Source organism: Lutjanus erythropterus, chromosome 8 (assembly GCF_056507025.1).
Source record: "Lutjanus erythropterus isolate fLutEry1 chromosome 8, fLutEry1.hap2, whole genome shotgun sequence".
NCBI lineage: Eukaryota > Metazoa > Chordata > Actinopteri > Lutjaniformes > Lutjanidae > Lutjanus > Lutjanus erythropterus.
Window position 1 is genome coordinate 9,140,206 of NC_139324.1, and position 26,154 is coordinate 9,166,359.

At 39.3% G+C, this 26,154-nt stretch overlaps 3 protein-coding genes across 3 annotated transcripts; 2 read left to right on the forward strand and 1 right to left on the reverse strand.

The window, feature by feature from the left end:
- Positions 1–8: 8 nt before the first annotated feature.
- On the reverse strand, positions 9–11,062 carry lcmt2 (leucine carboxyl methyltransferase 2). Its single transcript, XM_084724435.1, has 14 exons — positions 11,003–11,062; positions 8,769–8,893; positions 6,953–7,034; positions 6,628–6,808; positions 6,354–6,510; positions 4,958–5,147; positions 4,630–4,737; positions 4,409–4,496; positions 3,792–4,019; positions 3,169–3,414; positions 2,957–3,054; positions 1,273–1,460; positions 473–608; positions 9–346 (listed from the first exon to the last, which is right to left on the reverse strand). The coding sequence occupies exons 1-14, from the start codon at positions 11,060–11,062 to the stop codon at positions 182–184; spliced, it is 2,052 nt and encodes a 683-aa protein (XP_084580561.1). The 3' UTR covers positions 9–181.
- A 763-nt stretch (positions 11,063–11,825) lies between these two features.
- LOC146322438 (RNA-binding protein 44-like) lies at positions 11,826–15,310 on the forward strand. The gene is made up of 6 exons (XM_084725334.1): positions 11,826–11,840; positions 11,984–12,092; positions 13,560–13,587; positions 13,680–13,786; positions 14,916–14,990; positions 15,081–15,310. The coding sequence occupies exons 1-6, from the start codon at positions 11,826–11,828 to the stop codon at positions 15,146–15,148; spliced, it is 402 nt and encodes a 133-aa protein (XP_084581460.1). The 3' UTR covers positions 15,149–15,310.
- Positions 15,311–15,834: 524 nt separating this feature from the next.
- rbm44 (RNA binding motif protein 44) lies at positions 15,835–25,883 on the forward strand. The gene is made up of 13 exons (XM_084725336.1): positions 15,835–16,061; positions 17,448–17,856; positions 17,927–17,988; positions 18,065–18,214; positions 19,076–19,241; positions 19,359–19,393; positions 19,500–19,563; positions 20,226–20,340; positions 20,430–20,552; positions 20,644–20,711; positions 23,535–23,608; positions 23,893–24,115; positions 25,589–25,883. Exons 1-13 carry the CDS (start codon positions 15,838–15,840, stop codon positions 25,877–25,879), a joined length of 2,004 nt encoding a protein of 667 aa, XP_084581462.1. The 5' UTR covers positions 15,835–15,837; the 3' UTR covers positions 25,880–25,883.
- The last annotated feature ends 271 nt before the right edge of the window (positions 25,884–26,154 follow it).

Sequence of the window (26,154 nt, forward strand, 5' to 3'; positions counted from 1 at the left end):
AAAACCACTTGTCTGGAGCTTTCAGCAGGCCTGAAGTAAGCTTGATCCAAACTGTCTCAAATAATCCAAGTTTAACCATTTCATCCTGTCCATGCAATCCAGTTTGGATTTAAACATGGAATCAGTTTAAATCACTGATTCTGAGCTGCTTGAAAGTTTGATAGAAACACTTCAAGCTCCTTCATCCCAGGACAGGTCTGAGGTCCACAGTGACAGGCTGAAGATTGAAGTGTGTCCCAAAGGAGAAACAGTTTCCTCCCCCACCAATCAGGAGCAGTTCTGGTCCCTCTGAGTCCGTAAGTTCAGAGCAGAATGAGTGGAGCATCAGAGGCCATGGCACCGAGGTCTACAGAACACACAGCAATTTATTATTCAGTGTCTTGACTAATACATCTACATGATCAGTAAATTGGATCACTATCAAACTACTTTATATTAAGTGTGACTATAAGTAAATTTCACTTTAACTTACCGTGTCCAGACTGAACTCCACACTGCTGTGTGTGGTGAGGTTGATAATGACAACGCCTGGTACACCATCTGAATGCAGCCAAACTCCACCAACCACAACCAGCTTTTCGCCGACCACATGGGTAGAATGAGAGAACCTAAAATAAAGCAATTTATTTCAGGTCTCATTGCCCTTCAGTGGATGCTCTTAAAGGATTTGTGTATGGTTTAGTGGCAGTGAGGTTGTAGATTGCAACCAACTGCATACACTGGACAACCTCCCCTTGAAACAAGCAAGAAACGTGAAAAGGCCCTCTCTAGAGCCAGTGTCTCGTGTGTCCATGCTGGGCTACTGTAGAAACATGACAATTCAATATGGTGGCCTCTGAAGAAGAGGACCCATGCCCTCTGTAGATATAAGGAGCTCATTCAAATTATTATTTTATTAAGAATACCCTCCCAACATTGTCACATGTCTGTGTTAATGAAATGTCATTTTGGCAAACAGATGGAGGCCAGTTCAAAGACTGCAAATCCAGATTCTCTAATCCTGATCTTGTGGTATCTGGATCAGATCGGAAAAATCGGATAGCAAAAAATGACATTACAAAATCTGGATATTTCTGATCTGGATTAGAAAATTTGAAATACGGGCCCCTGGTGATAATACACTAATAAAAACATATGTTTGAAAATTGCATTCAATATTCCACCAAAAAATCCCACTAATTGTGTTTTTCCACTGGCACTTATGGCAGCCAAACCATGCCATGTTGATTTGTGCTTCCAATAATAGTTTAAGGGTTTTGAAAAATATCAGACCTTGGAACAGGAGGCGGCTGCACCTCTATTCTTTCCCAGAAGAAGCCTCGCTTGTTTGGTCTTAACACCACTGTGTCCCCCAGTGGCACTCCCATTCTGTCCAGTCCTCCAAACACCACCACACCTCCCTCATATGAACATGCTGAGTGGGAATGACGGGCCTCTGGAGCTGTGCCCTCCACTGGGATCTGCAGAGGACACACAAACATCGTACAAACTATCTAGATGACCCTATAGAACACTATTTCCATAATTGTCAAAACAGTAACTACAACCTTTTAAGAGTGAAGAGGTTTGTTTTGATTGGTTGATTTGATGCTTTGGTGTATCCAGGTCTTAATGAGAACATAGATTATATAGACCTTATCTGTAAACTGGTATTACTGATGTTACTTTAATTTTTTGGGTATTTATTTTTTCTTTATTGTTATGGGTATTATCATAACAATGAACTTTTTTGCCTACTTATTGTAGGTTTATTGTTTGATATGCTGGTGTAATTTAGCCATCTGGCCACTAATGATCTACAGAAGAAATCACAATATTCCTCTGTGGTTGACTCTTTCCAGTCACGGTAGAGGCCAGCGGTCTGAAGTAAGCTCTCTGGCTCCTCCTTTTTCTAAACAAACCAAGACTGTTTTGGTGAATTTTAGTTTTGTTTCTGTCGAGTGTTTTTCTATGATTAGAAAAGTAAAATGACTTTTCAGTGGATTCTGGTGGCTTTTAGGATGGTGCAGCCATGTCGTGCCCACCCCACACCCACCCCCAGCAAGCAGGTTGCCAATTTCAAGATATTGTGCATCACAGATTATTTGAATCTGGATTGACTATCTGATCCAAGCTGAGCCTCCAGAACAGCACAAATGTTTTGCTGACTCTGCCTAAGTAACCTGATCATCTTAAAGTGTAAACTTTAACATTTCTCAGCACAAAACATGATTTGGCATTTGCATGTACTGGCTCACGTGTTGTCTAGAGCACTCATAAATTTCAATCTTACTTAATAACAAACTGGAAAATCAGAAGCATTGATGAATGCCACAAAAGTTCTTAAACTGTTCACATGCACAATTAAAATCAAATCTGTGCGTACGACCCAGTCATGCATGAGGAATACATCATATTTGAAGATGTTGAACATTGTGCAAAGTATTGTCAATCAGCAGCTTCAGCACAAAATAATCTGTATCAGGCTTGTATCCTAAAACAACATCGGTGGAACCCTGTTAGTAAGGCACTTTTGATTTGTAAATGGTTTATAAGGCAGAGAATAACTGTGCCTCTATCCTCATTAGCTGCCACCTTCATTACCGTACCGTGATAATGGAACATTACTACAAAGGAGAGGAAAATGAAAAGAATTTCTAGATCTCAACAAGTTGTTTGAATAAGTAAAATACTTACTTGTTCAGGTCCAAAATAACTTAATGACTGACTGACTAAAAAAGTGAAAAAACTGAAGGTTGTTATTTACAGGTTAGTATGCAAGAGTCGCACACTTTGATGGGGTGCAGCTGCCACCAAGGAGTACGCTGCAGCTCGCTTTGTGAGCTGTGTGAATGGTTCTTGTATGAGGCCCAAAGTTATTTAAAGGAAAAAGAGACAAGATTATTTAAATTCTAGCAGTGTGTGTGTGTGTGTGTGATTAAAAGCCTATTTGTGAAGATAACACATGAATAGAAACCTCAGCCCAGTGCTGCTGGTCTGGACACAGGAAGTAGCAGTCACCAAGAACTGCCTCTGATTCGTTCTTGCCACCAAACACGAAGAGAAAGTCTTTGCCTACAGGAAAAATGAGAGAAAGACTTTATTGTGTAGTAAATAAGAAAGGATGACAATGTAGGAGTGAGGAGAGAAAGAAAAAGAAGAATCACATAAGACATCATGTTATCTCACCATTGTGGCTGACCACAGTAGTAGTGTGCCTCCATCTTGCTGGTGGTGGATCACCTGTACAGACCATCTGCTCTACACAAAGTTTCACTGTGTCCCGGCCCTCTGAGTCAGGAGGACCAGGTGGTCCACCGGGGTCCAGGGTTACTCTGACAAGGCTTCTGATTGGGTTGAGTGGAGAGGAGCGACCACCGTACACCACAGTGCCTCCTCCAGGAAGAGAGGTGGCAGTGTGGTAGAGTCGAACACCTGGAAGAAGACAACACAACAACCACATCTTAATGTATTGCATTTAATGATGAATTAAGTGATAATAAGAAGGTACAAAGATTGTGTTTAATTATTTTTTTTTGGGGGGGGGCTTCAATTTATAATAAAGCTGAAGATGTGACAGGAAAGGGAGAGAGAGAGTGGGGGAATAACATGCAGCAAAGGGCCATAGGTGACTGACAGCCTCAGTATAGAAAAAATTGCAGAAAGCTATACTGTGACTTCAATAAACTTTCCATTAATTGTGCAGCCCTGCTTAAGAGTTCTACATGAATGTAAAATTAATGATTTAATCTGAAACTAACTTTTTATGGAAGAATGATTTTGCACATATCAGAGGCAGCAGGCCCTCTCACCCAAATCTACTGATGATCCCACACTGACAGATCTCCAGTCTTCCTGGCCCCTGAGGAGGATCCTACTCACTGCCCCCCTGCCTCCTCTGCTAGAGCCTCCTGTTAGCAGGATCTGCCCTGGATTCAAGAAGGATGTAGCCATCCCCAGCCCCTCCATACAAACCAATATGGTCCGCACACTCAGGACTGGGAGGCTCCGAGATGGGTCAATGGATGGCAATGGAGATACTGTGGCAAAACAAAGAAAAATTAGAAACACACAATAACACAAATGTGACAAGCATTACCACAACATTCTTACAGACATGTGAACAAAGTGTCTTCGGGCTGTCAAATGACTCACAGATGTCAAGTCAAGTTTATTTATAAAGCGCATTTAAAAAGCAAAGTTGACCAAAGTGCTGTACAACAAAATAATGGCTATTAAGAAGTATAACATGGTAAACAGCAAGAGCAGCAGAGATAACATAAAAATGCCATTTCAGGCACAAGAAAAAATAAAAAAAGCCTTTCACAACGAGTTTATGTGTTTGTCAAGTTTTAAAGCTGAACTGAAGATGACAATGAGATGTTACAAAAGATGTGTTAGTTGGAAGTCTGGACAGGCAAATACATACCCGGAGGATGTGTGAGTAAAGCCTGTGCCACCAGTGAGCCTCGAGATGCAGTCAGGATGAAGTAGTGAGAACATTTCTGGTGCCACTCCTGAGGGTAGAGAGATAAAGAGTAATTCTGTTCAATATTATTACAAAGAAGTGTGATTTCAGAACGGCTATGGTGGAGTAAAAACAGCAAGACAACAAAGTAGAAAGATACAGGCACATTTTCAACAGCTAACCTCATATTCATCAAAAGGCTCCAGGCTCTCCACTCTGCATCTCTCCTCCTCAGGGATCAGCCCGAGGTAGAACTCATTCATATCCAGACACACACACTGCTCCCAACCCTGAACACAAAACCACAGTTTTATTAAAACACCTGGTGGAATTAAACATTTGTGTGTACTACAAACAAACAGATCATATTTTATCATACATCTCTGATTGGACCCAATCATCATGGAAACACAAAATAGCCGGCATGTGTTGCATATAGCACTTGAAAAAAAAAAAAGTGTGTCCATTACACGCATTGTCTGCACTAAAGAATACTGTCAGCATACTGGCCTTGTCCAGGAACCTGTGCCTCTGTGCAGCAGTGTCTGGGTACTGTCGAAGGGCGTGTAGAGTTGAATTTAGTTTCACGAAATGATCTTGCATGATCCGACCAAAGGGGTCATGTGGACGGATCTGCTCATATATGACAAAGAGTGACTGTGGCAGGAGCTTTGCTGTCCAGCTAATGACAGCATCTGACCTGGAAGACACAACACACAGTATAACTATAATATTTTATAAATGCAACTACAAATTCTTGTATACCCACAGCAGTCAATGTATATTGTCACTTTGTTCATTTCACCAGTGGTTAATATTAACGGCCTATGTTTTGATCATGGTTACATAATGCTTCCTCATTTCCAGAGTAACCCTGTGTCTACAAGGCAAACATCATTTCAGCCTCACACTGGTGTGACCACAACATTCTTGACAATCGGAGCAGAGGGATTATATTTTGGCAGTGAAGTTGTGTAGTGGCAGTAAATGCAGATTGAAGGTTACAGGTTGCCCATGAATAAACACTGCAGAGGAAGTTGGAGGAGTTCCTGTGTCTTGTTTTCCAGTAAAGTGAAGGGAGAGTCTATGGGACTAAACTGTGAGCTGCTCTCTGACTCAGCAGCACTGCTCAGGTTACAAAATGTGGATAAATACATTTGCTCATGCCTTGTCATTGGTAATCAACCTTGCATTTACGTCGTTGACAGAAAAATAGCCTGAGACGGAAATTAACGCCTTCACGTCTTTCAGATGTGGCTGGGATGTGACATGCATGGAGTTGGTGCAGGCAGATGCATAGATTAAAATTAAATGAAATGTGTTTCTCTTGGTGAGATGTGCGAGGATGACCAGAGGACATCTCTAGTTATCAACAAATATGACAACAGGATCACTTCATGTCAGATTTGAAAAGATATTTGGTTTGCATGAGTGACTGTATAGATAAAACGCCAGATTAGGTTGCAAATCACACATTACATTCAGCAGGATGCTCAAAGTCAGGCATATTTGTAAATTTGAAAACATAACTGGGAGTGGGACTGATTAAAAAAAAGGATTTAAAAGTTGAATTTTAGTGAATGACTGAAATAATTATTTGTTTCTTCCACCTACATAGATCATATTCATTCAACTTTTTTCATTCTTTTTTTCTCCCTGGGTTCTCCGCGCCCCCCCTGCAGTGGCTCAATGACCCACCAAGGGGGCCAGTTTACCAGTTTGGGAACCACTGGCCTAATGTGATGGGATCTTGTTGGAAATGTGATCGTTACAGGTTTGGCGGTCACTTGCTGCCCCCCCCTTCCTTTGTCTTTGCGTCATATGGAGGACCAGACCGTACAAATGTACTTTCAACCCTGTATACTGGTGATGTGGTCTCTTAAACGGACCAAACTGTAAAACTTACCACTGTGTTTCCATGTAGGTAAGCACCACTTCAGACAGAATTAGTGTAGGAGCGGCCCAGTCCAGCCCAGCTGCACCCAGAGCTCCTTCCACCTGGGACTCCTCTCTAACATCCACCCCTAGCAGACGGTACTGACCACTAGACACGTATACAGGTCCTGAAGAGACACAGGCAGGCATTCGCTTAATATGAAATCTATCACAACTTTTCTAGACCCCTGAAAAGAAAATCTCTTTAAATCTCAGTGAACTTCTGTCTGAAGGAAACTACAAACCTGAGGGTGAAGGTAAATGGGGGTCTAACAGCCCTCTCAGTGTAATGTTAGAGTTGATCAGGGCAGCCTTGCGCCGGGTGACATCAGGAAAATCTACCTCAAACACAACAGCTCTGTCAAGAGCTTCGTCTGCATGTAGGCGAAAATACAGAGAGTCGAACCCTGCACCCAGTGACAAAATCTACAACAGGACAGAGACAATGACAGATAGAGGGAGAAAACAGACAAATAATGGTATATAAAATATGCAACCCTTTATAATGCAAGCAGTCAATACGAAATAGTGTTGAACAGACAGTGGTACAGTGTCACAGTGGTAACTTACCTGCCTCTTGGGGCAGTTTTCAGTGACATGTAGGAACCTCCTCACACAGTGGTCCACAGCTCTCCAGCGCACATAGTAGCCCCTAAAACATGCAAATAAATAACATTATTATTGTCATTATAATATACTGTTTACAGTGTATGCTGCTATATACATTAGATGGAGAAACTGTGATAGACTCATTTTATTATTTTCTGATATTTTATAGACTAAAACCTTAACTGATAAATCAAGAAGAAAATCTGTAGATTACTGAGTGCACTCTTCTAATTTTCATTACATGATGATTTGTATATCATAGTGACATTTTTCTTTAAGATGTACAGAGTAGTGTAATGTGTAGCCGAGCATGCTGCGATCACCCAACTGTATAAACGTAACAAGGAAACAGTAAACCAGACGATGAGTCAAACAATAAAGTTAAACAGTTTGAACATTAAACATAATGTCTTTATAATGTATTCAATTTGCAATTCATAGCATTGTTTTGATTTATTTTACACAGCATCCCAACTTTTTTGGAATCAGGGTTTGTATATTTAGAATATTTTTGTAACCCTCTTTTCTTCGTTCACCACTTCTTCTGGGCTGTGGGTAATAAATGAGCTACAACTTCTCTTTCCTATTTTCTTCTTTTAATTAAACACCAACACAGCAAGGAAGAACAATACATCAAACTTCAGGGTTCACAGCAAACTTCTCCCACGACTGTTTGCACATGGCACTCTACTCTGTTGCGCTCAGACAAAAAACATAATTTTATCTCGCAGACCATGGGAGTTTGTGGTCTACCACTGCCTTCATTGGTTTGTTTGCTTGTGTTATTGTGTGACTTTGGTTAATCTGAATTTAGCTTTTAAAACACCAAGGTCACACAATAACACAAACAACAGATTGAGACAGCAGTAGACAAGCGACACCCACAGGAGTCTGGTGCTTTTGGACAGAGTAATATTTGGCTTGTATAACTTCAGTTACCAATCAGAAAAGGTTGTCTGACAGCAAGCTACAGCAGTGAAAATATTCTAAATAAAGTTCTATAGATAAGTACCTCATCATACAACCCCACTTCAAAACATCCAAACTATCCCTTTCAGACACGTTCACCCTCTTTCAGTCCCTTCAGGATTTCGTGGGCTGTTTTTAGGATTCTTGTGGCCTAAAATGTTTGATTTTATGGCAGCTTTTCTAAAACAAAAACAATTGTGATGCATGTAGTGATATTTTTAGGCCTGCATTGCAATGAAATTGCAGGAGCAGGTGAAAATTGCAACAGAAAGTTCTGATATATAATTCATTACAATCAAAGGCACAAAAACTCTAACAAAATGTGCACAGAGCATTGAGAAATGTCAATAACAATGACAAACCTTATGTTCTTTTCAGCACCTGTGACAAAATAAAAAATATAAAGGCAAATAATAAAACAAAACATTGACTGGGTTCATTGAGAAGTACATGTATGATGTTAAATTTGCAGAAAAGTTGCAGAATTTTAAAAACTCTAAACTTTAAAAAATCTAAACTTCAAGGCCATGCAGGATTCACAGGGACTGGTTGAATTTGCTTAAATTGTTGCAATTGCAACATCACAACTTCCTGGAAGGACTGCTCTTTGCCTGCACTGAGTATACTGCTGTGTCTCCTGCACCCCCTCACACATGACAGTAATTCCATCCTGTGTGTGGTGATTCTGTGAAATTATGCCCACGTGTCACACCATCACTTTCAACTGACGCCAACTCCTGTACATGTATTTTGTGACTGAGATGTCACAGAGTCCCTTGAGTGAGACATGATTGATGTCCCTGCTGACCTGTTGATGAGTGGGGCTCTCCTGGCCACTTTGCAAACAAAGTGCTGGAGGAAGACATCGTGGAAGTAGCCCTGTGCTGCAGCAGACACCTTGCTCACCACGCTGCTGTCGTTGGTTCCCTGCACCTGGGACAAGCGACAAAAACACTGTGCCATCAGAACTGTAAAGTCCTGAGCCTTTAACTGTAAAGTCCTCCATAGAACTTCTGGCAAATATCCACTTCATCTCATGGGGGCATGTTGTGGGGGCATTTTTAACCCCACAACATTTATCTGACAGCTTTAGCTACTGATTACTTTTCAGATTAAAATGTTTCATGGCCAAATTTGTAGATTTTTCTTAATCGAAGGATTAAGTGTTCCTCTATGGGTCAAGAAAATTCTCCTTGAGATAAGCAATAAAAAACCTTCTAGTAACTAGAAAAAACATGTTGTGACAAAGCTGAAAACTATGTTGCTTTTCTGAGCACAAGAAACATTTTAGAGAAAGGCCTACATAGTTCTCAAAGAACAGTAGAACTGAAACGATTGGTCGATAATGGATTATTTGACATTTTCTGGTTCCAGCTTCTTAAATGTGAGGATTTGCTGCTTTTCTTTGTCATTTATGGCAGCAAATAAAGAGTTTTTTGGGCTTTGACTGTTGGTTGAAGAAAAGAAGAAATCTGAAGACATCATTTTGTGCTCTGGGAAACTGTGATGAGCATTTTTCACAATTTCTTGTTTTTGTAGGATAAATGATTTATCAAATAATCGTAAAACTCACTGTCAGGTAATGAAAATAATCATTAGTGGTGTCTCTACAGGACAGCAGGACTACAAACAATATGGCTGCAACTAACAATTATTTTCATAGCTGATTAATCAGTCTATTATTTTCTCAATGAATCAATCAAAACTTGTTTGCCTATAAAATGATCAATGTTTCCCAAAGCTCAAGGTGACATCCTCAAATGTCTTGTTTTGCCGAACACCCAAAGATATTCAGTTTATTCAGTTAGAGAGAAGTAAAGAATCCAGAAAGTCTTCACATGTAAGAAGCTGGAAGCTTCAACAAACATATAATGATCTTAGAGAACATGATGCATTCTGGGGCTGCAACTGATTATTATCGTCATAATCATTTAATCTGCAGATTATCTGATTAATCGTTTGGTCTACAGAACATCAGAACGTAGCAGAGTTGTAACAATTTATCAATTAATCAGTTACTAAATTAATTTGCCAACTATTTTGATAATCAGAGTAATGTTTTTATGACAAAAGTCCAAATTCTCTGATTTCAGCTTCTGAAATGTGAATATGTTCTGGTTTCTTTACTCCTCTCCAACAGTAAACTGAATATCTTCGAGTCGTGGACAAACCAAGACATTTGAGGATGTTATCCAGTCACCATTTTCTGACATTTTAAAACAAACAACTAAAAATCATGAAAATAACTGACTGATTAATTGACTGTGAAAATAACTGGACCCCTAGAAAGTAGTGAAAAATGTCAATTTCTCAAAGTCCAGGGGTCTTGTTTTATCAGTCCAAAACCCAACAGATATTCAGATTAATGTAATAAAAAACAGAGACTAGAAGGAAATCCCCAGGTTTGACAGGCTGAAAACAGCACTTTCTCCCATTTTTTAACAATAAATAAATTATCAAAATACTTGACCATCTAATATTTAATTAGTCACTGTAGCTCTAATGCACTGCTGAACTGCCCAACAGTGTTTAAAATTAGTTCAGCCTTGTAAAAAGCAGTAGTACAGTAAAATGTATAATAGTAGAACAATGACAGGGACCATTCTTCTGCAGAATGAGTACTTATACTTTTATATTTGAAGTAAATTTTGCTGATAATACTTTACAATGCAGACTTTTACTGAAGTAAGGTTTGAATGCAGAACTTTGACTTGTGGTGGGGTACTATCACAGTGTGGTGGGGTACTTCTACTTAAGTAAATGATTTGACTATGTCTTCTGTCAAAATGTTGGGTATGTTCAATTTTTATTTCCAAGTGTAATTCTGGCTGTCAAATAAAGGCAGAGGAGTAAAAAAGTACAGCGCCCCCTCTGAACTGTAGTATAATTAAAAAAAAAAATAACAGGGACATACAATGGAAATACTCCAGTAAAGTACAAGTGCATCTAGTGCGTTACTAAGCATTACTCCATAATTTTTTACATATTGTACATATGAAGTTTTGCTGGTTAAGTAGCACTGAATGAATAAATGAGACCTACAGCGGTGTCTCTCCCCTGCTTCTGCTTCTGCTTCTGCTTCTCTCTGTTAGTGGTTGGCATGATGTCCCGTCAGCTCGCAGGTACACACGTCACACACTGTACGGTGTGCTGACAACAACACGGTTGTCAGTACTGAGAGCAGGGCAGTGAGTCCACTCACTGATCAAAATAATTCAACATCCTTCACGTGGTGGTGAAGACTTCCGAGTACGTTCCCATCTGGCTCCTATCTACTCTGGCGCCCCCCTGTGGCCCGGAGGCCACAATGATAAAGCCTCTATGAAACAACCAAGGTATAGCTAGTTAATTAGAAAAGCTTATTGAGTATGTATGATTCTTAAAATTTAAAAAATAATCGTAATACAGACAGGAAATTGCATTAAAACTTTCTATAAATATCAGGAAAGTCAGCTCTGATGCAACGTTCACATGAAATGATTTATCTAGCTAGACTAAATCACTTGTTTTACTTGTTTCTGTAGTTATTGTGTTTGGATTAAGCGAAATGTAAAATGTAGCTATAAGTAGTTACGCAGTGTTATTATAATGCATTGAATATAATATGAAATATCCATAAAATGTTTGTCTTTCTCGGGGATCGTCAGCTCATTCATCCTCTGGTCCTTTAAACGCCAAAAGACCTAACGCGCGAGTTACCAATAAACTTGATTGACAGATCGATGAAGATCACTTTAGCTAACCCAACGTTGGCCAACCAATCCCTTTAAACGGTCAATTTAAGTTAGCCTAACGTCATTGCGACTGAAAACAATCGAAGTCTTCGGTTGAAAATATCTTTTCTCTTGCTGTAAAGACTGTGAACATGTTACCACACCAGGTAACAAGCGTTTAGCATTTGGCTTTAATCAGGTCTCAGTAGTTTGTGGATGACGTTGCTAGCTAGCTAACGCCAGCCGTTAGCCTTCAGTTGTGATGTAGTCTAGTTGTAGGATGTCTCTAACGGCTGCCCGTGTGTTTCAGGCGGCGTGGCCCTGCTTCCCATCGTACGTGCTTGATAACTACACGGGCGTGGTGGTGCCCGGGATCATACCTCACCATTACAACCAGGTGATTGAAGAGTCAAGTCTAGGTAAGTTCTGTCCCACACATGTATAAATCCATAAATACAAGATGTCTGTTAAAAGTGACTCCAGTGTTTAAGTGAATCCTTATTTAGCTAACCGAGGTCAAAGATCTCACTTCCCATGAAGCAGTGGTGGAAAATAAATTAGCTAACCTTACATGTAATCAAGTACTTTACTTATGTGCACTATTTAAGTATTTGTACTTTACATGAGTATTTTGTTTACACGCCACTTTCTGCTACACATCTCGGAGGTAAATTCTGTTCTTTCTACTTTATCAGACAGTTTAGTTACTTGACAGTGGTAGAGGTAAGATAAAGCTGCAATCATTATTCAGTCAGCGGTCAAATATTAAACCAATTTCGTTCATCTTTTAATCATTTTGAATATTTTTTGATTAAATAAACTGTGTCCAAATACTTGTTATCAGTCTGTCAAATAATAATATTTACTTGTGTCTTTACTCCTTCGATAGTAAAATGAATTAGGGGTCTTCATGGGGCCAAACGGTGGCCAAACCCAAAAAGATCAGGAAATGTGTTAAACTGAACTGAACCCTACCTATTATTTATTTATTTATTTATTTATTTATCTATTATTTGAAAGCTGGAATCCAATCCAGAACTGTAGGATGTCACAGAGGAACTGTTATGAACATGTTGACAGTAGGGATGGCTCCATACCACTACTTCATGTCCAGTGCCAACACTGAAGTTGCAGCCTTGCCAACAGAACTAACTTACTTAATGTATTAGTCTGTTAATTTATATACTATATTTAACCAAGCCATCTAATGATCAGGCTGTTGTCAGACTTCTGCAGAGGCTTGAAGATGAGCTGATCATTTGAATCAGGTGTGTTGGAGCAGGGAAACATCTAAAACATGCAGGACAGGGGTCCCTGAGGACCAGGGTTGGGGAACACTGCTGTAGATCCTTAGCTTCACTCAATCATGTTCACCTGCACATGTACACTGTCTGAACTGTGTGTGTGTGGTGTGACAGCATGTCGGGACTTACACCAGACAAGCAGTATGGAGGCATTTTATGCTGTTGGTTTTTTTTTGTGTGTTTTTTTTCTGTTTGAAAACTGGTCACCATTCTCTTCCATTATTTGGGAGATTCTGTAACACTGTTTTCCTGTGAAACTCCAGCGGTATTTTTGGATGAACTGTTCCTTTAAATAATTTTCAATGTTGGACTTGTAACAGTATTTTTTTAGTGTGATAAAAATACTTTTACCTTAGTAAAGGATCTGAATACTACCGCTACTGTGAAGTGACCTATCACACTTTCTTTTTTCTCTACTGCAGGGGACTTTGAATGTATAATCTTGTTTCTGGGTGGGCAGTAGATTTCATTAGTTGACATTAGCATCTAACTATGTGAAAATTTTAGCAGTGTTCAAAAACTTGTTATCAATAACAGAATTTTCCCAGGAGGCCATTCATTCATCTGTGATTTCTTCAACAGTAAAGAGCAGGAAGTTCTTCCTGGACAGGTAACTTGTGTACTACATCCCCATTCTCTCTCTCTCTCTACATGTTAAAGTTAAACGACTATAACCAAGAGCTATTGTTTTGCATTTTACAGGTCTGTGTTTGATTTGGTGGATGCACATCCATACCTTTCCTTAACTGATCCCAGGCTGCTGGGCTGGTATCTCTGCTTGTCTCCAGAGGACAGACGGATCATTCTAGGTATGTTTCAGTGCTGCCACTTTGGTCACAGCAGTCACATGTTTGTGTTGATAAGTATAGCAGCAAAGCTAAGCCTGTTCAGATCACTCGTGCCCATGTGATCTGAATAATCTGTACAGCATACTAGAGCTGGCATGATTAATTTATTATGGAAGAAGGAAGTGCTGCACAGCTCTGATGACTGGTACAATAGATGCTTTTTCCCCAAGGAGCACCTGATTTCATTAAAAATAATTCAAATCATGTACAATTCCCTGCTAGTGTTCCTATGACCTTTGAACATGAATGGAATTTGAGTTGTTATTTACATATTACTGATGATCTTGTTTGATTTTGTTTTTATTGGTTATATATTTTATTTTTGTTTTGTGTCACTTTAACATGTTCAATAAATTGGTTAAATGAAATGAAAATTAGTTGATTTAGTTGATGACAGAAAATGGTCAACAATATCGATAACTGATTAACCATCATGTTATTATCTGGCCAATGAGTCAATGCTCAGATTTCAGCTTCTTAGACAAAACAGAAACTTTGAAGAGGTCACCTTGGACTCTGGAAAGTTATGAGGGGCACTGTCTATAATTTTCTGATATTTGATAACCCAAATGCTTAATTTATAAATCATTGATCCCTCCCTCAATTGCATGTCTGTCCTGTGTGTCGGACCTGTATGTGCATGTCTGTGTATCTGTGTAAATTGTGTGCTGGTATGAAAATACTGAATTCTCCCCTTGTGGATTAATTACATAAATCTTCTTGATTGAACACATATACTTGATCTATACCGAAAAAAACTGACTGACAAAATTGTCAAATTAATCATTAATTTATAATAATAGTAATAAAAGCTTTTATTTGTATAGTACCCAACAGTAATCCTTACAACTCATGTTACTATGCTGAGACTCTTTCTTTTCTTCTGTTCCGTCATTGTCTAAATGGAAACTGAAAATATTTGGCAATGAAACTATAGCCCTTATTTCGTTAAATCTAAACTTCATCAACATTCACCTGCCAGTGTCCTCCATTATGTAATATAGATAAAAGAAATTTTGGGTAGGTGATGGTCCATTTTCATGAGATTTATTTCAGTCACACACAGCTTAATTGTTTTCCTTTCTCCCAGATGAAGGAGGGTTTCACCAATTCCTGCAAAGACATCCTGCCCTAGAACTGTCTACACATCATGTTTATGTGAAGTGTAAGTCACTTCAGCCATTGTAATCTTGTAATAACTGTACACAAATTAAACAATGACAGTTTTTGTTTGTTTTTTTTACAAACAATACAGACAACGTTGGATCAAGTAGCAGTCGTGACCACCCATCTGTGACATCCAACAGGCATATGTATGTTTGACAGTAACTGCAGTGAACAGATCACACTACATCAGATGAGTTCTGACTTTATCATTTGACAGTGATTTGTTGTTGAAACTCTGTTTTGTTCTCAGATCTAGCATGTCAGAAGCAAAGACCTGCAGTTGTGGTAATATGCAAATCTTATTCACTGCTCCTGATACCCCCCATTTTTTAGAATTTAACTGCTAAGTATGTTTTATGAAACATCTTAGATTCTAAAGGCAGCATTCAGACACAGGTTTGCCACTGGTAGTGGCTCTGTCCACTGTCCTTTCATTACCAGACATCAGTATTCCCACCAGTAACTACCTACCACCCTTTAAAAATAAATAAATAAATAAAAAGATTCATTTTATCATTATCAGTAGAGCAGTTTTCTGGGCTGTGATTGAGCCTTGTAATGGACTTTTACTGAAATCTGCCCCAATGAACTGCACAAAAGGCTTGAATACAATCTCTTTGCACGTTGCAATTTTCAGATTCAGATTTTACACCATTTAAATAGTTAAGTGGGGTTGGACCCAGCATAAGTGTATGTTGTCTTAGGGCCTTAAATCTAACAAGGCTAAATCGTTGTCAGGGGATACTGTCCTCCTCGTAATGAGTCAGTACAGTTTCATCAAAACCCAACTTCCATACTAGTAAAGCTTACTTAACAGTTGTGTGTGCTTGTTCCTCTTGCAAGGAATGCCCCACACACATGGGGATGTTGAGATGCTTCCCAATAATTTGAGGGAGACTTTGGCCCTGCTTGCGTCTAGCAACAGCAGCAAGGGATCAAAAAAACATCCACATGAGGAAATGGAGCTGAAAAGACAGAGAGAGGACAGAAAGCCTCAGCTCAGGAGCCAGACTGCAATGACAGAAGGCCAAACTGCTACCTTCACATATGCTGAAGTTGGTCCATTACAGTGAGTATATATCTTTGGTAGAGCTGCACTGCTGTCACAGTCCAGCCAAGAACATGGTGACCAGGTGCTAGATAGTAAGCACGCATCCAAGAGGAACTGTTGAGCTGTGGAGGAGGGACCAGCGTTCAACGCTGTGTGAAATCCTACACACATGTATATATCACCCACTCTTGTATTTTAAAAGATTGAACTCTTTGCTATTAAACCACCTCACAGTGATTTAACATTTTATTCAATAGAGATTTTTGCAGCTGAGGACTTGCATTTTGCCAACTCAGTCAGACACACAAGTCATAGTATTATAATATAAAACATGAAGGAAAGTTTGATAGTTTTTGTTGCATCAGATACAAGATTAATATATATATATTTACTCATGCATCTGATACTGATCGGACTTAAATGTGTAAGATACGAGTGCATCGGTTCAGACTGCTTATATCGATAAAAAGCTGAACATGAATCGGACACAAATCGATGCAGCACTAGTGTATCGATGCATTTTTGGCATCACGGAGCTGCCACTGTAACTTTCCTCCATCTTCTCTCTTCTGCTGTCTCTGTCTGCACTGCTCTCTCTGGACACCTGCTGTCGCGATCACAAAAACAAGCGCTCCCCCCTCCCTCTCCTGTGTCTCCTCTTCATTTACTTAAAACCGCTGCTGCAAATCATTTATGTAAAACGTGTCTGACAGCAGAGTACAGAGACATGAGTCTGACCCACAGAGACGTCATGTCACTGTGAGAGCAGGTAACACAGAGCATCACTGTTCCTCCACACTAATCAAAACCACAGCACTCTTCATATGAAACACAGCAGCAGATCATCTTACTGCAGAAATACTGATATTTTAAACAGTTTTAAATTTTGTTCATAGATTCTCATTCAGGCTACAGGATCTCATTTACACATGAGACTCATAATAAGATGTTAACATCACTGTAATGTCTCCTTCTCTCTGTCTCTACTGTTACATTTAGTAAAACTATCAGGATATCTTTTTGCATCTAGCAGCACTCTACAAATGTAGTATAAATTGAATCAAAATGTAAAGACTGACACCTTGCATTGTCTTGTACTGCATCATATCGTATTGTATCATGACAGAGCTGAATCGTATCAAACCAAATCGTTGGCTGTTTAAAGATTTCTAAGAAATATTGTATCGTTGAACATGTATCGAGATACATATCGACTCGGTCTTAGTCAGTGAGATAGACATCCCTAATACACACAGAAAGAGCAGAATTAGTATTTATAGTAATAAATTTTAGTTTTTTTGGGAGGACATGGTTTGACCCCATTCTCAAGAGTGGGCGATTGTGGTTTCATCAGCGTGCAAAATTAATTCATATTGATAAGAGTAACATTGTTTGATGTTACAGGTCAGAATCTCCCTCTGTGGACACTGTGGATGAGGAGGCTAGCTCAAGCTTTGAAGATCATAGTGACAACTTCTATAGCATCATGGAGGATGATAAGAGCATAGTTTCCTGTCTGCCTAGTGAAGATGTGAAAGTGCACAGCGGCGGGGTTCTCTCAGGTCCTGTCATCAGTAATAGTGAAGTGCCAGCAGATAGCAGTGAGACCTTGAAGTCTGATCAGTGTGTCATCAAGAAGAACACTGTAGAAGAGCACTCTTCCCCTGTGACCTGCGTTACCACATGTGACATCATGGTTGGCACTGAGCCGCCGCTGTGCGTATCAACCTTCGTCCAAACAGAGCATCCAGGAACATCTGACAAGCATGTCATAACTGAAGTCCACATGGCAGATTTGGACTATATCGCCGAGGTAAGGTTCAAACCAGAGAGCAATCATTATAGCAGCTCCAGCAAAACACAACCTCTCTTTAACATTACAGGAATTAATCAAAATCAAGATGGCTACTGAGCAGCTGAGAGAGAACAACAAGACAATGAAAAGGTGATGTATTGTTACACGCAGTCCTACATAAGTTTTCTTCACAGCATGGACTAATAGCTTAAATATTTTTTTCCAGTTTGACTTGTAAACTGAGAAAGGAATTTGACTGTATCCAGCATGCTCAGCGAGCAGAACTGTGCCTCCTGGACCTGCAGTACAGCATGTGCAGACAGCACTGCTGGAGACTTTGCTACACCTCTGCTGAGGGAGGCCAGATCACCCCACTGTAAGGAGACATCAGTTAGTATTGATCAGATTTAGCCTGTGTTTACCTCAGCTCTTCCACTGAGATAAAGAAAGATAGTTTGATTTATTTGAAGTGTGGTTGTATGAGGTACTTATCCATAGTCAGTGTAGTCCCTGATGGTTTGCACGCCCTCAGTTTGGCAAAGCAGCAATACAATGTACTGCTGTGGACAGGGTCAGCAGCAAAATGTATTTTAGCCTAAAACCAGGCTCACCTGAAAACAGGAAACCGCTGTTATAAAAGCCCAGTATCATTCTCTCCAAATTTATCAGCCATCATTGGTAAAATCAGTCATTTTACCTCACAGAACAGAGGCTTTGCTGGTCTACTTCTGCCTCGATCAGTTAATTTCTTCTAAAAGGTTAGTTCAGTTTCACAGAAGTCCCACAGAACACAAAGTCACTCAATAACACAAAGTAACCGAATGAGGCAGCAGTGGATGTACAACTCCATTGTTCAGTGAAGTAGACTGATTTCACCAGTGAAGCTGTGGTTTACACAACTTACTGAGTACCACACTGTTGTTGCTCTTGTATGCTGTAGATGATTGCAGGTGTTTGCAGTGAAAGCAATATTATTTCATCAGATTGTCCAAAGACTGCAGCCATCTTTGAGATGTGCCGTTGTTATAATCGATGAGGACATTAAGTTGATGTGTTCCATCCCCATTGCTACAGAGCTCTGTTTGCCTGTTTATTTAAAATCTATCACTATTGAACATGTCGCATGTCCAGATTGCACCAAATTTGACACTGCACTCTCTTGGGTTCTCAGCAACACACTTGCCAAGTTTGAAGATCAGATGAAGAGTTCTCTTATTGGCATATCCTTTCCCCCTAGGCCAAAGAACCCTCCTGCAAACACTGTAGGTGTTCTGCAGAAACTGGAGAGTGAATATCATCAGATGAGGGATAAGATCCTGTCAGGGGTTCCTCTGGAACAACTTAAGCCTCTGTCTGTTGACTCTGAGCAGATAACCACAGGAGCAAGTTACATTCCTGCACAGGTGAGACTCAGCCTACTAACCCAATACCCTCTAAATACTCTACACTGCTGGTGAATTCATATACTTGAACCACAGTTGTAATAGTAACAGTCTAATTCCTTCATTGTCTCTGTTTAGATCATTGATAATATGCTGGGAAGTGTTCCAACTTGGTATGTTAACACATGCATGCATGTCTGATGTAATTCAATTTCAGTGAGTTTGCAGACTGAGCATTTAACTTTTAGACACTGTAGTATTATCTTCTCTGATCCCAAGGAACTCCCAGGGTCCACGCAAGGCATCGGGTGAAGAAAAGGAAAGTCAAAGCAGAAATGGCCAGGTATGTTTACAGGCTGAGATGTCAAAGAAGAGCACTGCTATTAGTAAGAAACCTTATTTACAGCACCTGTCAGACAAATGAGTGCAGCTCAAAGTGTTTTACAGGAGAAAATGAAATCAAAGACATATTAAATAAAATGTAAATATAAAGGTAGTAAAAACAAGTTGGTAATAACAAAAAATATATTTTACACGAGCTGCAGCCTATCAGTTTTTTGGATATTCCTGAGCAAGATACATTATGGTGCTCCAGGCAAGAATATACAAAAGCATGAGTCATTTGTTTGGCATCTTCCACTGTAAGGTAGAGTCTGTTTCTTCAGTGATAAAAGGCAATCTCTGCAACATTGTCTGTGTGAATTAAAATCTAACTTAGAATCAAGACTAATACCCAGGTTTTTTACTTTTGACTTCTGCAGTGTCAGACTATAAATCTTTTTTCTCTGTTCACTTGAACCAGTTTTGTCTTCATTTAGTCTAAGGTAAATAATTTCTCACCAACCATTCCTGACTGGAGAGGTCATTTCTAATGGGATTCTATAATGGGGTACTAAAACAAAATCCTCAGGCAGCATTGTAGTGTTTATTTCTGCTAATTGAACCTAATTTGGCATTTATCTGTATTCAGTTTGAACAGCTTTAGTGTGCTCGCTTCTTTTGCAGCACAGTCAGAGGAAGGAGCAGATCAAGAAGAGCACAGCAAAGAGATCCGTCACTTTTGTCCCCCAGAATACAGCTGCCATTCATAATGCAAATAAGCAAGAAGAACAGCTGAAAAGTAAGTAAAAGAATCCTGCTCACATTTTAAATTTACTACCTGGGTGGCAGTTGATTAAATCTAAGGTGTGCCATTGTTTGCGTGGACAGCAGCTGCATGCAAAGAGCTCAACACAAGTGAGGCGTGGTATGATGCTGAAGAAGACCTGGAGCCTGCAGTAGCTGCTGGGATAGGATGGGACCCAGCGGTGATCACAAAAGATGAGAGCAATGGTGAGTATTCTGTTAATGTAGCTTAAAGCATGTAGAGAGTTTGAATTCATTTTGGATCAAATTCTTAGTGGTGAATTTGTTTCAACTACAGAATCAGCAAGTGAGGAAGCTGGTAGTTCAGTACTTTGCGTTTCCAACCTGCCCAGTAATGTGACAGAGGTGAGTTTGAACATTGATGTTAATTACTACTCAAATATAACCATCTCAGGATGCTTTTACACGTGTAGTTCGGTTTATTTCCTCTGGACCAAAAGAATAAAATACATACTGTTGCATATTAGTTGTGGTCCTGTTCACACAGACTTTTAAACAAATGAACCAAGTGGAGTATAAAGACTGACAAGTGGAGCTCACAAAGACGTAACTGATTTTCAGCATTAATAGATTATTAGACTGCAGATCGACTGCGTGTTGTAACTAATGACTAACAGGTAGAGACGAGACAAAAGGATGCATCTTGTACACTAGTGATTCTAGTATTATTACTGTGGGATCGCTGTCACACGCACCAACCTGGCAAACACACCAGGGTTTATTTTAACCAAACAAAACAGGTGTGAACGCATCGTCCAGGTAATATTCATAAGAATTAGGGCCCTTTCATATCTAAACTGTTTGTTTCGGTGACAACAGACCCTGGTACTTTTACCTGGTTAATGCGGTTTGTTTGGCCTGGTGTGAAAGCTGTTAATCCAGAGGTCTGCAACCTGCAGCTCTTTAGCTCCTCTCCACTGGCTCCTTGTGACTTAGAAAAAAGAAGATATGGAAATTAATAATGGTTATTTCTTTAAAATTTTGAGACAGCTCAAAATTTCACAGCAATATACTGCAACAGATTTTTGAGTTTTGAAAAAGTTTTAACAATTACTAATTTGTTGAGATAATTTCCTTTTCTTCTTTGGATAAACTTTAATCTTTGAGTTTTAGAAACCCCTAAAAAAAGTGCTTCAAGTGAAAGTGGGCTCTGGTGTGGTTTGTTCAGTAAAGAAACCAACCACGTATAGTGCCACACTTGCCACACTAATGGTTAATGGTCTTAGAGTTTTCACAGAATCATGAGATCATGCAAACCATAAAACCACACGTACTGTGATTACCTTCAATCCATCATACTTGGCCAACTTTGTTACCTTTGGTCTGCTCATATAAGATAAGAAAAGATCCTTTTTTTAGTCACACAACAACGAAAAATACAGTATAAGGGCCTTCTCAGATTGTTATTTAATTTGCCATTTCATTACCTCAACAAGTCGTTTTTTATGATATCAGACACCTGGCTTAATGTTTGTGACTTTGTTAGAATCCTCAGTCATTGCAGCCCAGGGTATGTGATATAAGATGGGGTGGGACTTGCAGTTGTTTATAATAACAAATTGAATTGCTGTCTTATATTCCTGGGTCACTTCTCATCCTGTGAGTCATTGGGCCTAATGTAAGAAACCAGTCAGAAACACATTGTCTCTTATGTTTGTTCACATCCAGGAATTGTTCTTATTTTGTCACTGCCCATTGATTTCTGGGATTCACCACTGTTTTCTTCTTTTTGCTCTTCTCTTAGGTAAGAGAGAATTTTACACATGGTCAACAGCACCCTTATCAAGATAAGACAAAAACATCTTGTTTTCACAGTCCACTAATTTCTTGTCCAACTCATAAAAAAATCGAATCATTTATAATAATAGTAATTATTATTATAAAATATAGAATTATTTGTTATAATTAAAATATCTATAGCTATATAATATCCCAAAAATATTTTGACACATAGTGGGACAGCTTAAACTGTGAACAGTTTAACGTGTCATATTTGGCAAATCTACCCACATCTATTTCCTGCTTCACAAATTGGCTGCTATTTTATGTCATCTTAGGGTCAAAAGGTTTTAGACTGTTGGAGCCCCATAAACTCACATAATGTAAAAAGTTATCAGACAAGTCAAAACTAAATTTATATCAGCTAAATGTATAATTTAATAAATAATACTGTTAAATATTTTAAATTAGTGTAAAAAGATATATAAAGCGTTCCCTTCAAGCTCTTATCAGTTGGTGTAAAATACAAAAAGATTTAAATTTCTTTCTTCTTTGATATAAAATAAATAATAACTATCTTTATTTAACTGACAATCTTTCATAACTCCCTCATTCTCTCAGTTACTTTACACCTCTCTGCTGACACAGCAGCTCAGTAGGTGGGTTTCAGTATTATTGAAGCTCTTCTTGCCGCCTTTTCTCTTGATGTCTTGAATGCTGGTCATGTAAAGGAGCATTACAACACGACCAGCCCTTACATAGTGCTCAGGGGGAGTTACCTGTTACCTGTGTTCTACAAACAGCTGGTCACACCATGATCACAGGGGATTGATCATTCAGAACATCTGGGCAAGAGCAAATTTGCGGGGTCAAGGAAGTTTGGTACATATTGAGTTGACTTCTCTTATTTTTTCTCTTAACAGAAAATAAGAGACAATTTAAGAGACTGCTGCTGCATGAGGCCCTGTATGTTTCACTATCACAGGGAAGCTTAAAACACATTTTAGACTACAGACCCCCTAAATCTGTGAGCAAAATTGTCACAGGTCCTATTCACAACATGGACCACACCTCTGATCTTATCCTTTCACGTGGTGTTTTAAGAGACAAGAGTCTATGCAAAGGGAGTTAGTTATCTGTTAGTCTGGATAGTTTCATGTTTACTCCTCTTGGTTCAGTTGTAAAAAGTCATTGACAGAAACCAAACCAGGACTAAAAGGCAACACTGTACTGTTTTCTTGTCCAGACAAAACTAACCAAAGTCTGAAAACACCCTGTGTGTCGTTGTAGCTGTCAGGTGTAATTCTTTTAGCGCAGTGTATGTTGGAAATGTTAAATAGAAATTCAGATTTTGTCAAGTTATTATTTTTACCTTAATATATTGTCTGTTACCATGTTATCCAGCAGATGGCAGTACAGGCTTTAACTAAAACTTCTTGTCTTTGGCAGAGTGACATGATGCTGTGGTTTGAGAAATACCATGCCACTGAAGTCAGCATCTCTGCTTTAAAGAATGATTTGAGGTGAGCTACTTCTCTATTTGACACAATGTTTGGTAACATTTTTTGCTTTAACTCAGCTGTCGATACATTAGTTTCATGTGTTGTTACATCTAGCAGTCACAAATGTTCTTCAGCTTTATTTATTGTGTAAGGCTTTGTTACCTGTTTATCAGCATCGCCTGACTGCATGTAGCTGTTGAAGCAGCAAGTTCTAATGTCAAAACAGCTATTTGCTTCCCAAATGGACACATTAATGTCAGTGCAACAACCGTCTGTCTTGTTTTCTTGTTGGCTGCATTCTGTAGAGTTGCCATAGTGATGATAAGTGGACCCCAATCTGCCAAGGCTGCAGTGAGAGAACTGAATGGCTGCTGCATGCAAGGCCATACTTTGCATGTGGAGCACATAAACAAAGCCATTGGTGGGAGCCACAGTCAGGCCTCAGCTTCCATCAGTAGGCCTGAGTCTTCGCAGAGTGGCACCAAACCACAAACCCCCAAGACTGAGTCCAGCAGCACTGAAAGAAAGGTGAGAATATGAGGAGGAGATGTGACAGTTTATTACTGTGTGAGAAACAAATTAGAACTGTAACAAACTATAAAGATTTTTACCTGCAAGCAAAAATTCTAAACATTCTTTGACTTCAGTCTCTCAGATATTCAAACTGCAGGCAGATCTGATTGTTTCTTAAATCAGATCTTTAAAACAGACTGTCTGCACTGGAATTTGTCATCATATTGGTTTTGTGTGTCCATACATCACCAACCAACCTGTATGGGTTGCTGTGGTACCAACATAGGTGTCAGTATCTACGTGCTGGTGATGTGGCTTTCCAACACGGAAGCATGTGAGATGAAGTAGAGCAGAATGTTATGGCATCAACACTATGTTAATTTTTCTTAAAATTTCGATAGAAATACTTCTGAAGGGTTCAGGCACTGATACGGTGACTGCATGACAGCGATTATTGCATTTTTCACTATTAATCTGACATATTTCATGCAGTACAGAAGTATGTTAAGAGCATTTAAGGTGCAAAACTGGAATCGTAAAAAAATAGAAAACCTTACCACTCATAGTAACCACTGCCATCTGATATGATGTGCAGGTTTTCGTTTTCTGTTCTGTTGACTTTTTAAACCCAAACTTATCCAAACATTATATTCCATATAAAGGAAGATGTTCCAACTCCTTCTTTTGTGTGCACTGAAGTGAATTGTTACAAACTAAAACTAAAGCGGTCTGTGTGGAGTCAATTCTCTGCAGCCAAGTCTGTCCTGTTATCAGGGATTTAACATTTTGTTGTAGTATCTGATCACGCTGCAGCTCTCGCTAGCTGCAGAGGAGCTCCTCCACGTACACAGTTCACAGCAGGGAATGAACCAGCTAACTTGAAGAAGAAAGAAAGCGAAAGAAATATTTTAACCTTCTCTGTCTGCAGCCTCATCCACCATTGCTTTGTTTACACAAGCATAGACACCATCATGACTGTGCAGTGCTTTGTCGCCACTCTTTTACAGACAATTAGCCGACAGGCTGCTGATGACGACTCCTGGAACAACTGTGTTTGGTTTTGCTGATGATGTGAAGGGAGGGAATATTTTTAGGTTTTGGACTGTTGGTTAGATGATGCAAGTTTTCACCATGGAAATTGTACTGTCAATGTTTTCTGACATTTTGTTGACAAAATGACAATTACATTTATCAAAATCAGCAAATTAATTGATAATGAAACATAATTACTAAACAGACAGAATTCCCTCTGCACAGTCAGTATCAGATCAGGTGCTGGTCGGTCGCAGGTACATCTCAAGTAAAAACATCAACATAAACCACACACTGACACATAAACATAATTACTAGTTGCAGCCCTAAAATAAAACTTAATTTCCTTGTAGATTAGTGTATTCATTTTACACAGTCCTGGAAATTTAAACAGCTGTGTATGTTTTCTTATACTGGGGTTCATTCATTTGCTGCTCTTCCCTTTGTCCTCTTTAGCTGATAACTCAGCCACCGCTCAGCTCCAGCATCATGTTCAGGAAGGTGGTCTCCATCTCCCCCACAGCAAAAGGAACCTGTGTGCCACAACACTATGGCACCATGGGCAGCTTCGATACCTTGATGGCAGAGCTGACGCAGCGCCACCCAGATGTCGGAAGGCAGAGGATTGTGGATGCTCTGATAGAGCTGAAGGCTAAGCACCAGCACCTCAGCGGCCTGCCCCTCATGGCAATCAGGGAGATGACTTCTGAGCTTTTGACCAGGCCCAGGAGTGCCACGCAGTTTTGAAGAAGCAGTGTTCAGTGCTGCAAAAACTTTTATTTACCAGTGATTTGATGGAAGTTATTTGTTAGAATAGCATTAAAACCCCTTAAGTTTTTCTTTGCAACTTGCATATTTCAAAGAAGGGAGCAGTTAATCTAAAAGCAATACGTTGGCCTTCAAAAGTTGTTTTAGAACTTTGTTCAGATTTTTTTTTTATTGATATTGTTATTGAATGCAGTATTGATGTTTTTAGATCATCAAAAGTTGTGATGTTAAAAGTTTGAGGGCTTTACACAGGG